Raw genomic sequence first — 15,592 nt, forward strand, 5'->3', positions numbered from 1 at the left:
CCAGAATAGTGAAGAGAACAAGACTTAACAGCGATTTATAAAACTAAAATTCATTCTATAGACATGATTCTTTTTTTTTTTTTGGATTTTTGAGACCTGCCCTAGAACCCAGAGATAAGCCAGTCTCTGCCTTCTGAGTGCCAGAATTAAAGGTGTACACACACCACCACTACCCGGCTACATGATTCTTTTGTTCTCAGAATTGTTCCTATTTGCCAAAAAGTTATTCATATATTTTTTTTGAAAAGTATCTACACCTGGAAATATCTAATATAAACAACTTTAGATTGATTTTTCAGGATTTCATAAAAACTCGAAACTTGTATTCTTTTTAAGTCTTAATTTCTCCGGCCTTAGACTCAAAAGGGCTGTGCTTCTAGAGTTCATTTGGCAATTCTGCCTTGTTGGAAGAATCCCTATTGAGAAGGAGGGTTACTGCATAGAAAGCCACAGAGCTGATGGATTAGCCCTAGGAGTTGATGGCAAGGTAAGGAGGCTCAGAGAACCCACCCAGAGAACACTGGAAGCCATTCCTATTAAGTGGCAATACTTATTAATTAAGTGGTAATACTTAATATCCATTAATTAATTAAGTGGTAATAGTTAATATCCATTTAGAAAGGTCGGGAAATGGAGACTTGGTCAGGCTTTGGCAGTTGTTTTGGGTTAAGCCTATTTCTGACTGAAAACCAACTAGGTAACTTCCAGTTTATCAAATTACCTACTTCCAGTTTATCAAATTACCTATCTTCTATGACTCCATGAGGTCAAATAAACAGGTTTAAACCCTAAACTTTGTCCTATGAGGAGTCTCTAAGCTTTTCTCAGAAAAGTGATTTTTTGTTAGAATAAATTCACTGGGATCTTCAACATATTCCTGTGACCACAAACAGTTTTTGGGGATGTTTCAGTGCCACCTTTAGCTATGAATAAGTCACCGCCATAGAGTTGTTTATAGACAGGCTCTAAAATTCCCAATTTTACCCTTAGGACAAGTGACACTGTAATACCACAAATGTCATGTAGTGAAAAAGGCTAACAACTTAAATCCTTAGTTGTTATATTCTTTTTATACTATTCCTAAACGTAGCCTTTGAAACCAGCTTTCAAACCTATGTACATAAAGAAAAGGCCTCCTTGAACCTCGTAAAGTCAGTCTCTTTTACCTGTTCAGTGTCACGCTGACTTCACTGAAATCATGAATCACTATGAGGTAACTGACCAATACATTTGTTTTTAGTGCTAAGAAAGCATACAATTCATTTAAAATAGAAATAGTATTCTAGAATGCTTAATTTGATTTACATGAACAATCAATCACCTTTATGGCATATTTAAAAGCAGTTTGTAGGCTACCTTGTAGAAAATATTTATTAAAAAATAATTTATGCACAAGTGAGAACTAAAGAGTGATGGAGGAAGGTCATTGGCTAATAAAGAAACTGCCTTGGCCCATTTTATTGGTTACAACATAGGTGGGTGGAGTAAACAGAACAGAATGCTGGGAGGAAGAGGAAGTGAGCTCAGACTCGACAGCTCTGCTCTCTGGAACAGAGCCCATGCTCCCTTCTTCCGGGGAGACACACTCGTGATGAAGCAAGCCGCCAGGTCAGACATGCTGAATCTTTCCCGGTAAGACCAGTGCTACACAGTTTACTAGAGATGGGTAGATCAGGATATCAGAATTAGCCAGTAAGGGCTAGAGCTAATGGGCCAAGCAGTGTTTAAAAGAATACAGTTTGTGTGTTGTTATTTCGGGGCATAAGCTAGCCAGGCGACCAGGATCTGGGGCGGCAGGAACACAGCCCGCAGCTCCTATTACAACAAAAGAGGACAGCAGGGAACATGATAAAAGGACACAAATGAAAGCATTTTGTACAACATACACTAAAAACTGTATAAAGAGCTGAAGTAGGTTTTGAATTATATAATAGTCTATTTTCATAAAAATGAAAGGCCTCACAAACATTTTATTATTGCTTGTATAGTATTTATAATAAGAAGACAAATTGCTCAAAATCATTCAATTAAAATAGTACACAGAAGTCAGGCAGTGGTGGCACACACCTTTAATCCCAGCACTCGGAAGGCAGAGGCAGGGGGATCTCTGTGAGTTTGAGGCCAGCCTGGTCTACATGAGCTAGCTCCCAGAAAAGCCAGGGCTGTTACACTGAAAAACCCTGTTTCAAGAAACCAAAAAAAAAGTAAATAGAAAGTGTTTCAATGATAAATTAAAAAAGCTTCTTTTTCTGAAATATCTTTATGATAAAGGAAAAAACTCAACAAGAACTTTCATTCATTCATCTTGCTTCTTATGACGTTACCTTTTCATTTGCAAATTAAAGGTGATTTGGCATATATCTTATGGAATATGTAAGTATTCCAATACAAACATATACTACTCTTTTTAGAGACCTGCTTTCAATGGCATGAAAGCATATGAAGCTGAAGAAGCATTAGACATTTGTGTGAGAATCTTACCACATCCAGAACTTGCAACTCATCTGAAAATGATTTTGTCTTGCTTTCTATATAGTATTGCTAGAGAACTGGCCTGTCCAAAAAGGTGTCCAATGTGGCTACTGAACATGTGTAATGTGGCCAGTATAAATTGAGATGTACATATAAAGCAGGCATAAATTAATAAAAAGTATCTTTTAAAACCATTGTTAGCAAACACCAGGGATCTACTATAACATTTAATATTATGCATTTGGACTGTAATTTTCGAAGATAAAACTAAAGGCATGTTGTAGTTACGATAATTTTTATAGGTTAACATACTCCAGAGACATGGGTACAAACCATCTGCAGCTGCTGCTTGGGATTCATGGACATCTGCCTGTACTTTGGAAGTCACACTAATTCTTCGGGCTTTTCTCTCAATTGTGCAGAGGTCTGAGGAGTCTGCATAAGAAAAAGCAAAGGTACTGAGCGGGGAGGAAATAATTCTTCAGCAAGAGTAAATGGGTTCATAATGACTGCTCCTGCTTCCCATTCAGCTGAGGGGATTTTCCTTTCCTATTGCTTCACATTACCTTTCAATTGCGTCTGAGGTTAAATGCTAAATATAACACTTCTTTATGAGCTATGCAGGACACCGGTCCCAAATAATAAGTCATAATGGAAACAATGTAGTTAAAGACTCAGTGAGAGCAACTAAATGGAAACATGAAAAGCAAATTATACTTTAGTGATCCTTTGATTAAACCATTCAGTAAAAAAGTATTGAATAAAAACAAACTATGCATACAAGGCATAACTATGCCTGAGTTATATGGGAATCTGTCTCAAAAGATCAAAAAAAATGACAATGGCGATGGTGGTGGTAGTACATTCTTGTAATCCCAGCATTTAGGAGGCAAAGACCAGACTGGAATACATAGAAAATACTACTTCTTGGAAAATGGAAGCAACTCTAAGTAATACTATATAGTGACAAACATGGGCTCCCAACTCATTTCAGGGATTTCAATTTTATGTTAGAATGATCATCCTCTATGTTATGAATTTACAGGTTAGCCGGGCGGTGGTGGCGCACGCCTTTAATCCCAGCACTCGGGAGGCAGAGGCAGGCGGATCTCTGTGAGTTCGAGACCAGCCTGGTCTACAAGAGCTAGTTCCAGGACAGGCTCCAAAACCACAGAGAAACCCTGTCTCGAAACCCCCCCCCCAAAAAAAAATTACAGGTTATTAGTAAGCAACCCTTGCATTAAAAACGACAACTAGCACACTATATATTATTTGCCTTTAAGAGCAAATGAAAGACCTTGCATTTTCTAATCACTCCTGATCCCATATGCAATCCCTCAGTACTGCTTCAGAATTCTAAGAATGGTACTTATGTACTAAAAGCTGGAACTCTATTAGCAGAGTAAAATAGTAAATGTTTCCTAAGGCTGCAAAGAAAACAGTGAGCTGTGTTCAATTTGGAAAGCCCTTTTACAACATCACATGCCTTCATTTTACCGACTCACACAAACATCCTGGAAAATGCAGAGGCCAGTATCTGAGCAGTATACAGATTAGATCTGAAAGCCACTGGCTCAGGTCCTATGACACCCATGCTACTCATTATTATTATTATATTATTTTTTTGCAATGAGGGTAAAGGGAGATTTGCTGAGTTATCTGAAGACCTGTGTCACTTAACGGCAGATGCCAATCCAAAGAGGTTTCTGTTGGCCCTTTTCTTCTGTCCCCTAATTCTCTAGCACCATCATTACAGAGGTAATCTTAAAGAGTCTACTTAGAATGCCAACATATATCTAATTATTAGCAGTTTAGTGTTTTGCTTTTAATTGAATGGTACTGCAAGCCAACCTATACTAACTTTAGAAGTACCTTTAGAGAAATGATGTTGGGTGTGGCGTTGCACATCTATAAACCTAATAGCTAGCATATAGTTTATGATAAGACCATCTTCAAAAGGAAAAAGCAGTGATTCACAGAAAAAAAACTGACTCCATTTCAAAAACTGAAAAGTTTTTCATAAATCTGTGATTAAAGGCTTAAAATCATCTGGCAAATAATAGTAACATTTTATACTCTCACCACCATATCTCAACTAAATTTTTTAAATAGAAATTTATCCATAAGGGTAGAGAGGACTTTAGATCTATAGATCTGGTTCTATAAATCTACAGAGCCAGTTCCAGGATAGCCAGGGCTATACAAAGAAACCCTGTCTCAGAAAACAAACAACAACAAAAAAGACAAAATCCAACAATGAACTCTAGGATATATAGTGTTTGGATAGAATGTGGTGATAAGTCCATCAATTTGAACAAATACACTACTTTTCTGGAGAATGTAATGTTGCTAACAGGGTTGGGGTGCAATTCATGTTGAAGGTTTAGCAAACAACAAGAAAGCAGTCTTTCCTTTTCTTATCTTTTAAAAAATTGTGTTTAACATTGTTTTTTACCCCTTTTAAATGTTTGAAAGAATTCACTCACTAGCAAACTGTGGTTCTAAAATTATGTTTGTGTGGCAAATTTTTAAACAATGGATCCAGTTTTACTTAATATGTATATAATTATTAACATTTTCTATTTCACCTGTTAATTTTGAAAATTGGGCCTTTTATAGTTTATCTAAGGTTGCAGAGTTTATTGGACTGAAGATATTAATCACATTTTCTCATTACCATTTTTAATGGCTAACCCTTTTTATATTTCTAATTGTGGTATCTTGCATTTATTCTTTTTGTAGCTCAGTCTACCTTGAAGTTTACTGATTTTTTTTCTCTATTTCATTTGTTATAAAATTCCACCATCAAAAACCAACATCAAATTTCCTTCAAAGTACTTAACAATTGGGTGCCAAAGAGGTTCAGTTCTGAGGATCTTCTTAGTACACCTGACACCCTGACCGCATCCCTTACTGTTTGCTAGGACGTGCCTGTGCCATAGAGAGATTTCCTGTTTCAGCAACAGCGGCAGGAAAAAAAAAGTCGCATCATTTCAAAACGCAGCTTCCTGGGGCTTTTTTAAAAAAATTTATTTATTAAAGATTTCTGTCTCTTCCCAACCACCGCTTCCCATTCCCCACCCCCCATCCCCCAATCAATTTCCCCTCCCTCGTCAGCCCAAAGAGCAATCAGGGTTCCCTGCCCTGTTAAAGCATTTCAATGGCTTTTATGGGACTGGATGTTTGTGTTCCCATTTGGGATTGGAAAGAAAGTACTCTGAGACCATGCCTGCACTCCCCGCCTGGGCAGATGGCAGAATCGGGAGAGCATGGTGGATTTCTGCTGCCATACAGAGAGATGTTTCCAGGCTGCGCAGTGCTCTGCCTGTCAGATTTGGCTGTAACTTGGATGAAAAGAGATTCTTTGCCGCACACTCAGTCTCAGATTTAAAATGCTGAGTGTGGCTCCTACCTGGCGGCCCCAAAGATAGTAGAAAATGGTACATCCTCCATTTTGAAATTGGAGAGAGGTGGAGCCAACATCCAGAGCAGCCTGCTGCTCTACAGCTCAGAAGCGCTCTGCTCCACCATGCTGAACTGTGCTGACCTCAGGCAGGAACTATCGTAATTATCATAGTAACAGCGCAGTTAAGGTTTAGACTGGGCAGGAAATAGGCGGTACCATACTACCTCTACATGGAACAACTTAATTTTTTAAGAAGTGCTTAGCATCCAAACTGCCTAGGCTCCCACAAAGCCACAGAAAGTGCTTAGCATTTTAAGAAGTGCTCCTGGATAGTAAAGAATTACAGATTCACAATAGGACAGATTCAGATGTAAAAGACCTCTGAATGGGTCACAGTGTTGTATGATTGTATGTAAGCTTGGGAGAGAGAAGAAAAAAAATATAGAGAATAAAATTAATGCTTTAAAAAAAGGGTAAAGTCTTTAAAGAGACAGCATACAGTTAATTATAGATTAAAAGAAATAAAAATAAGCCATGTAAAAATGGAAAATTCACAGAGAGTCTAGACTATGTACAATGTGTTTTCTTTAAAATTTTTGACTGTGAAGGAGCTAAGTACAGAGAGACATTTCATTATATGGGCTACCAAGCTAAACCAGAATGGATATCATAAGGGTATGACTTCAGAATTTGGGTCTAAGGATATGATGCTTTGGAGAAGATCTTCTTTTGTTTTCACAGAGGATGAGACCCTGTGGATTGCTTTTATCCCATGGTATAATAGACCACGCTCTCCTGAAAGGTTGCTGTGAATACCCTCAAAAAATTACTTCACTCAACTGCCAACTGAGATGAACCTGGCACACAGGTTATACCATGAAAGATCTGATTAACAGCACCCCCATTCAGCATGAAGCAGTTTGGAGAGAAAAAAACTGTGTCCATATTCCCAAATATTGTTTATAAATGTTCTTTTACTTTTAAAGGGGGATATGATATAGATATGAATAATTTGCATTGGTATGGATTTTAAGGTCAATTTTGTTATACATATATGTATTTCTGATCTTGATTAAGGTATTGTGATTATGTAGTTCATTTAAAAATGTAATGTATAATTAGGAAATACAGGTTGTTAATGGATAATCATCGATAACAGTCAAGCTTGTAGTCATGTTAGTTAGATTTTCTGGATATATAGAGATATATTTCAGTTAGATAGACATTTTTCATATCTTTCAAAGACTACAGAATATGGCATTTAATGTTTTAATAATTTAGGGCTTTTCATGACAATGAGACACGTCTGCTCCTGGCAGCACCAATCTACTTCAAGAGGAAGATGGGCATTGAAGAGGCTCCTTATGGAGTTGGTTAGCCACTTGGGCAAGAAACTGCTCTTGCCTGGACTGTTACATAAACTGGACAGAAAGAACGCATAGAAAGAGGACTGCTAAACTTGCCTAAAGGTGAGATGGTCTTTCAGGGTTCCTGACTCATGAAAGAGTTTGCGAGACATTCTGCAGGACACAGAAAAAAGTGACTGAACTGACTTTGAATTTTCCTGCTTCATGGAAAAGTCTGCTGGATACTATGGGCCTGTAGGCCGAAGAGGGATGCCCCAACGGTACAGAGGAACTCTGGGTGACTGTCCAGGCAGCGAGATGTCTCTGTCATTTCTAGAGTTTGGAAGTTGCTTATTTCTTGTTTAATTAGGTAATAAATATTATATCCTTCTGGAGTCTTTGATGGAGTTGAAGAATGGTTAGTTATAGTTATAGTTTTTCTTTGTTATGGTAAAAGATAAAATAGATATAAATATTGTAACTATAATTCTTGCTTGATAACTGTTTTTTATATGTAATTTTAATATGTTAAAGCCTTTTTTTTGTTTAAACAGAAAAAGGGGAAATGATGGAGGAGGGTCTATGTGTTACTTTCATTGGTTAATAAAAAGACTGCCTTGGCCCTTTGATAGGACAGAAAATTAGGTAGGCGGGGAAGACAGAACAGAATGCTGGGAGAAAGAAGGCAGTGAGGCAGACACCATAGCTCTCCTCTCAGATATGGACGCAGGTTAAGATCTTTCCCAGTAAGCCACCACCTCGTGGTCCTACACAGATTACTAAATATGGGTTAAAGCAAGATGTGAGAATTAGCCAATAAGAGGCCGAAACTAATGGGCCAAGCAGTGTTTAAATGAATACAATTTGTGTGTTGTTATTTCAGGTATAAAGCTAGTTGTGCGGGAGCTGGGCAGGAACATAGCCCGCTGCTCCTTCTACAACTGATTTTTTTTGCTTTTCTCTATTTCATTTGTTATAAAATTCCACCATTAAAAACCAACATCAAATTTCCTTCAAAGTACTTAACAACTGGGTGCCAAAGAGGTTCAATTCTGAGGATCTTCTTAGTACACCTGACACCCTGACCTCTCCCTAGCACCACAACAACAGTTCATTGTCTTTGCACACGGAAAGCTATGTATGGCTTTGTATCTAGCTCCTTGGAGATGATACTATTCAAGAAATTAAGTTTTAAATGTGGTGGACTCCTGTATTTTTGGCTGTTTCTTCTATGACAGCCATTGAGCCATTTAATTATAGCTCATCAGCTAGGCTATCTATAAGAGATAACACTTTATAAGGTACTGATCAAGTTTAATGAGGTATATTTTGTGAACCTAAAAGGCTAAAGTAACCAATGATATATAATCCAAGGCTTTCACCTTGAGACTAAATATAATGTTGCTACTGTGACAAATTTAGTATTTGGTAGTCATCCACTAATATTCATTTTCAACCATTTTTAGAAATCACTACATTATTTCAAATGTATATCAGGTAAAATATCCACAATATGAGTAAACAATAAAGAGATAAGCTCCTAAGCCACAATCCATAAAAGAACTAGAATTTATGCACTCTACTATTCAATGTCTTCATAATCAAACGCTCTTGAATTGCTTAATGAAAAAGGATTAAAATATGAATTTTGAATATCAGTTGTATATTGAGCCTTATAAAATAATACGGCTTATAAGAATAGGGTAGAAAATGAGTGATCAATCTACATTCAGTCATTTGTTATAAGATATTGAAAATATTTAGGACTTTTTTTGTTCTTGATGAGAAAACACTCATGTCCCTATCAGTTACGCTTACCTTCTGCTTATCAAGCAGCAAAGAATTCTTATGTACAAAGTCTACTGAAAAAATTTTCAAGATCCTCACTGTTGCAGAAGAATATTTTTCAGGATATAGCTTTATTATGATAAAGAAATCATCACTATGCCTTACAACAGTTCTAACAATTTTAATGTTTTGTAAAAAATTAAAGTTTGGGGACTATTTCATTTTTGCCACATTACTGTGGATAACACCTTTTATGAGAAAGAGTCTAATGAATAGCTTGAATAGAAATTTCTTCAGAAGCATATTTAACTTCTATAATATTGATGTTATGACCCTACTCACCTTTTTTAGATGGCTTCGGTGGTACTACTGGGCCAGGTTCTATGTGGTCATAAAAATTATTCATGGCTTTTGGATCAAAGTTTCCTACAAAGAAAAGAAGAAAACCACAGGTATTTAGGAGTTGTTCTTTGGTTATTTGATCTTTTTTATAAGAAAATACATTAATGAAACACGTGGGAAGAGAGTATGTTTTCTAGTGTTTCAAATGTCATTACACAATCCTATCCTCTTTTCTTTAATGGTTGTAAAAAATAGCCAAGCACATCAGTGAAATAATGTATGTCTATATATTACCTAAAGGAGTATTTTTTATAAGGCTAGCACCCTTAAGAAGCAGAATTCTGTATATGGAACATTTGAAAAAGGTAAAGTAAAAAAAAAAAAAGAGTGGTGGACCTGTTTGGTCTAATTAAAAAAATTCAAAGAAGGTTTGACACTTATTCTCATAATTTATCATAAAGTCATCTAAAGAAGAAGCCAAATGCATGTTATATGACCCTGTGGGCTTACTAATGATGATAGCATGCAAATTTTAGAATAAACAAGCCCTGAGATTTGCTGGTTTTGCAGAGATTTTTCTCTGGAAATGTCTACTCAGTGGCTTAATTTTTCTTTTCAGTGATGTACCCTATTGGGGCTCCTTCAAGATCAGACTGCATTAGGTGCCAGTTCTGTTCTCCCCTTCACTCCCATATTCTGCCCACTATACCCCAATTCCACCTGAGCTTGGATACAAAGGGTGATGTACTGCATTGAGGCTCCTGGTTTTTTTCTCCTAGTGAAAAATGTCCTCACTACAATCAAATATTAAGCTGTTTTTCATCAAATCATGCAATGATTTATTTGCATCTACTTGAAAATGCACCTCCCCACTACCAAAAAATAATTTAGAAGAAAGTACACCATATTTGGACCCCTTAAGCATTTCTAAATCTTAAGAACAACAAAAGATACCATTTGGTCAATATATACCAAAACCAGAGCTCCTTCCGAAAACAAATGAATAAAAAACAAACAAAAAACTCAGTAGGTTCTATTAACCAAAGTTTCGTTCATTTGAATAGGCTACTTTAAGGAGAGTTTTTAAAATTCCTATAGCTCATGAAAGCCATACTGCTACTTGATATATTAACTGCTGCACATGCATTTCTTCAATCACTTAAGTTACAGCTGATGTTCTATTATGCAATTCACAGAAAGCTTACCATAAACATCTTAAGCAAATGATCTAATGTTACTGATTTTCATTTTGCTCCAATGACCACATCAGTAAAAAAAAAGGTTGATGTAATCACATAATAGTAATGGTTGATATACCCTACATATTATGCATAGTGATTTTTTTCACTGCTTAAAGCTAGTAGACTACATAGACTAACGAGGTTTTTGAGAACCAAGCTTGATAGCTCAAATTCCATGATCAGATGGCTTCATATCTTTAGTTCAACTGTTTGACACTATATTATATAATACTCTTAATGAACTGTAGAAGCTCTCTTAGCTGCCATAATTAAGAATATTAAAGTTTGGGAGATGGCCGATTCAAGCAAACAATTGTTAAGAAAAATTACATATCACCTTTGGGGTAACATAAACATAGCAGGGTTTTCTTCTACTGTTCTTATGGAAGTGTTGAGGATTACAATCCCCATGGACTGTATATGCTATGCAAACCTTCTATCACTACACCACATCCTCAATACAGCAGTATTTTAGTGCTGAACAAGGACCACTTCCTACATAAACCATGTTCATGATAACCTAAAGCCAAGTGTCCACAAAGTTCCTGTCCAAATCCTCATAGTAACTTAGATTTTGTAGACTTGCAATACAATGTGTTACAAGCATTCAACTCTGTCCTTGAAACACAAAGGGAACCATAGATACTAGGTAAACAAATGAGCAAGTTTGTTTTACTAAAACTTCTATTTATAAAAACAGGTAGTATTGCCCTAATTTGCTGAACTTTGATTTATAATTTTGTGTTTTGGGTTCTTCAGAATGCGGTTCTGATACACTAACAACACTTTCTTAGAAATGTCTGCCCTTTTCACCTGTTTTCATTCAAATCTAATTCATGGTTCCTATAATTTTATGTTTGACTCTATATAAAGGCCAAAGAAAATTTTTAAAAGAGCAGCATTTCTAAGAATTCCTGTTAGTTATTCATTATTAAAACATTTGTTTTTAACTGCAGGAATATAGCTAACTAGTAAAAGCAGTACATGTAATTAGTGGGATAGGCAGTTTATGGGAAACAAAGTCCTTCTCTAATCTGATGAGCTGGCTAACTGAAAAATAAGAGAGCTTCCACTGTAAAAGTGAATTTCTTTTAAAACCAAGAACTCAGGTATTCTACTTGGCGCTCTCTTTTCTGTCACAATATTTTGGAAGACTATGACTATCACATAATATAAACTATGTCTTAGAAATAATACCCATCAATTTATGCAATACTCATGTTAAATGACTAAAAGGATAAATGCAATGTAACGGTATAAAACAATGCAAATATATGAAGCTGCCAAAGTAACATCATTGTTTTACCGACCCTGACCCATGGAGTGGGGAGATCTCTTTAAAGGCATTCTTAGAATGGATAAAACTGTCCCTAAATCTATGAAACCAAAACTATTGCCATTTAAGCAGATTAAAATACCATACTATGATTTATGGTTTACCAAACAATCAAGTCTATACCTCTAGATTGAAGGAGGTCAACTTCTTTCAGTGTACAGTCAACATTTATCTGGAGTTGTCTGTTCATGCTTCTCAATCTTGTCATTTCATCAGGCTAGTAAGAAAGCACCCAAAATAGCAATTGTGGGAAAGTCATTATCAAGCCCAACATTTAAGAACTGTGTTTCATGTTAATTAATCTGATTGGGTATTACCAAGAATACGGCCTTGCCTAAAAGAGAGCATATCTATGTATTTTTTAGGTAAAAGGTATACTGAGGACATCAACATGGCCACATATTAACAAAAACTGTACAGTGGCCAGGTACACACTAAACTATGTTCTATCATCCAAGCTACAATTACTGTAATACTAGAGCACAGCAAATATTTGTTTATATTTTTATAGTAAGGGAAAGTGCAACAAACAACCTTTTAAATTGGCTATGTTCATGATTTTTAAGTCTTGTCTAACCTGGTAAAAATTAGTTCTTTCATATAGGTTCAGGTACGTGGTTTACAGCATTTTCTCATTCCTTCTGCTAAAAGGAGTTTTGAGGTAGGTATTGTTATATTACATGGAATTACTAATGATAAAACAGCACAGAGAGGTTAAGTTTCCCCAAATGTATAAAGCTAGTAACTGGTAGAGCAAGGACTTATACAAATCCCCCCCCCCCTCTCTCTCTCTCTCACACACACACACACACACACACACACATATGTATATATATATATGTGTGTGTGTGTGTAGAAATATTTTTTTTTCTAGATCAAGAGAAGCACTTTAACATAGAGAAATATCAGGTACCAATAAACTCCTCTGTTTCTTCTACTTTAACCTGTCCAGTCCATTCTACCCCCTAGGGTCTTTCAGTGACTAAACCATTTTTTATAAGGTTCAATTCCCACCCCACTCTTAATTTCTTTACAGTTTCTGTGCCTAGATTCTAGTGGCATGGATAGTGAAGCTTTTTCCACACAGCCCAGGTACTAGCTCAATCACTAGGGTAATTTCAATTGCATAAAGTCAAATGCTAAATTATCTACTAACGGAGAGAGAGAGATTTATTGTTAAAAATGTGTATTGTTCCAAAGACTAAACAGGTTAACAGTGCACAAAAAAGAGCAGAAAGGATACCGTATGCTTCTGGAATATTGTAAGAGTAAGCGGGCATGCATAGAAACCGGCAGGGACCAAAAGTTCAATGCAGTGATGTAAAAAGGCTTAAGAGCAATTTCTGGATATTGTCTATACATGACAGCATTTAATGACTGTTAATTTTTACATGTTTTGTACCCACTTATCTCATGACCTTATCACTATCATTATTTAGTCTCAAATATTTTGAAGAATAAATATCAAACTGCATTTTTAACTTTTAAAAAATTTCCAAGCCCTTAGAATGCTGGAGATTCAACAACAAAATTAACCTAGAAACATTTAATTTGAATTGTTCTTTTTTCATTCCATTGGGTGAAGTGTGTGATATTAAGGCACAAAATTCTTAAACTGAGTAGTACTAAAATAGTGTACAGCACACACCTGAGCATTAATAAGGATAACTTCACCCTCCTAGGAACACATAAGTAAACCCCTACTTTGTGAGTTCAGTACCTTGGGCTTATCCTTCCTATATGTTTTGCAATAGGAAGAAATGACTTTTAGCATAGTGGCCTTGAGTGCTTTGTAAACATAGCATGGAAGTATTAATAACACACATGATAATCAAAAGGCTACTATATATTTGCTTTTAACCAGAATCATTTTTATCATTCTAAGAGAGAGGAACCACTTGAATTCATTCAACTTAGGGTTTACCTATTCTTCTCATAGCTTCTGATTAAACAGGGGGAGATAAATGCTGTTTCTGAGAAGTGTCATTTATCAAAAGCACACTGTGTTTCCGTGGAGGATTCAGATTCACTATAAATTATAATAATTTCGACTTACATGTAGGCAAAAATAATGTTTGTAGTTGACATTTCCAAATAAAAAATTCTATGCTCTTCTGAAAAGGTAGTAGAAATCTTTTAAGCCAACTATTTGGAACTTTAAAATCTAGTCTCATAGACACCAATATTGAAGAACACTGATGGGTTTTGGTTCCTTGGCCTCAATTATATAATGAGGACACAAATCAGTGGAGTAATCCCAAAATTCAATTAGAATAGGATGAATCTGACTTGGGGAGGGGACAACTAGCAGCTCTCTCTATATTAAAATCTTATTTCTCTTTCAAGGTAAAATTTAAAACTCTGCCTCCTCTATGAATATTATTAGCAAAAGGTTAACATTTCTTTCTCACATGCATATCTCTTATGAGCCATTTAATAAAATGTGATAAACAGCAAGCTAAAGAAAAAGGACACCATCAGTACACTTTTGCTATCATTTGAAAAACATTATTTCACTGCTCCTCAAAATTTCTGCAACTATATATATATTGCTGCTCAGAAATGTATATCCTAGTCTCATTAACTAAGCATTTCTCTCCTATTTTTAATGTACAACTTGGTAAGAAGTTGCTTGGAAACCCGAAAAGTAACAATGTGTGCATATTAGTAAAAAGTGTCAGTTCTCTGGTATTTGTATACATGAGTGTTATGTTCCTAAAGACAATTACTTGTTGAGTACTTAATGACATCCACGTCACACACTACATACATTGTCTCCTTATGTGGACAATATTATAACATACTTATAATAATTCCCTTTAATGAGAAATCAATATAGACAGTAAGTGCCAGAGGTAATCTGATTCCCAATCCCATAATGGGTATTACTTCAAATGAGACTCAATGAACTAACTGGAAATTCTGACTAAATGATTTGTTTCTTGGTTCCTTTTTCCACCCAACTGTACCTTATTGGTATCTTAAAAGAAAATCAGTTTTATGAAATGACTCAGATTTGTGTATCTATTTCAAGCAAAAATTTTCAGCATTTTTGTTTCCAAGCTAGTTTATAAAGACACTTGCTATTTGTTGGACATTGTATAAACTGCTGAACATAACATACCTTTTCCAGCGCTATTTAAACGCCATAACATGGGTATTCTACTATAGGTATTGTAGAGATACGTGACTGACACAAGCAGCGGAATAGTCAAGTTTGCACTTGAAAATCCACTTGCTATCTTAACCTTCATGCACACAGGAACTACCCCTCGGCCAAGCCCTACTGTCCTCCAACTTACTCTTAAGTGTCGAATTTCTGTTGGTGAAGGATGGCTATACTTGATTTATTCAACTATTTTGCCCATTTCACTTTTAAGCTTTAAATTATAAACCATAAACTACTGCCCAGAGAGGATCTACTATTTTTCCTTTCTGAAAAACAGACCCATCAATAAAAAATCCAATATAAAATGTGGGTGTTTTTATTTGAAACAATAATTAAAGCCACACCAAATGGTTTTCTACTTCCAACTAAAAACAATGCTTATTTAACTGGAGCTATAATGTGCTTGGTGTTTCAAAGCAATGCTCTGACAAAAGATAACTACTCTACAGATATCTAAATGATTAAAAGGTGTCCAACTATCCTTTGCTTGCT

At 35.8% G+C, this 15,592-nt stretch overlaps 1 protein-coding gene across 5 annotated transcripts in view; it reads right to left on the reverse strand.

Annotated features, from left to right (window-relative positions):
* The window catches only part of Tab3 (TGF-beta activated kinase 1 (MAP3K7) binding protein 3), a 62,287-nt gene that overhangs the window by 4,733 nt on the left and 41,962 nt on the right, over positions 1-15,592 (reverse strand). For all 5 annotated transcript variants that reach the window (XM_075957288.1, XM_075957289.1, XM_075957287.1 and 2 more), the window contains 3 exons: positions 12,055-12,148; positions 9,355-9,438; positions 2,806-2,907 (listed from right to left, as the gene is read on the reverse strand). In XM_075957288.1, the coding sequence (XP_075813403.1) occupies positions 2,806-2,907; positions 9,355-9,438; positions 12,055-12,148 (280 nt within the window). The remainder of the gene's footprint in view (positions 1-2,805; positions 2,908-9,354; positions 9,439-12,054; positions 12,149-15,592) is intronic.

Source organism: Microtus pennsylvanicus, chromosome X (genome assembly GCF_037038515.1).
Source record: "Microtus pennsylvanicus isolate mMicPen1 chromosome X, mMicPen1.hap1, whole genome shotgun sequence".
In the NCBI taxonomy this organism is placed as follows: domain Eukaryota; kingdom Metazoa; phylum Chordata; class Mammalia; order Rodentia; family Cricetidae; genus Microtus; species Microtus pennsylvanicus.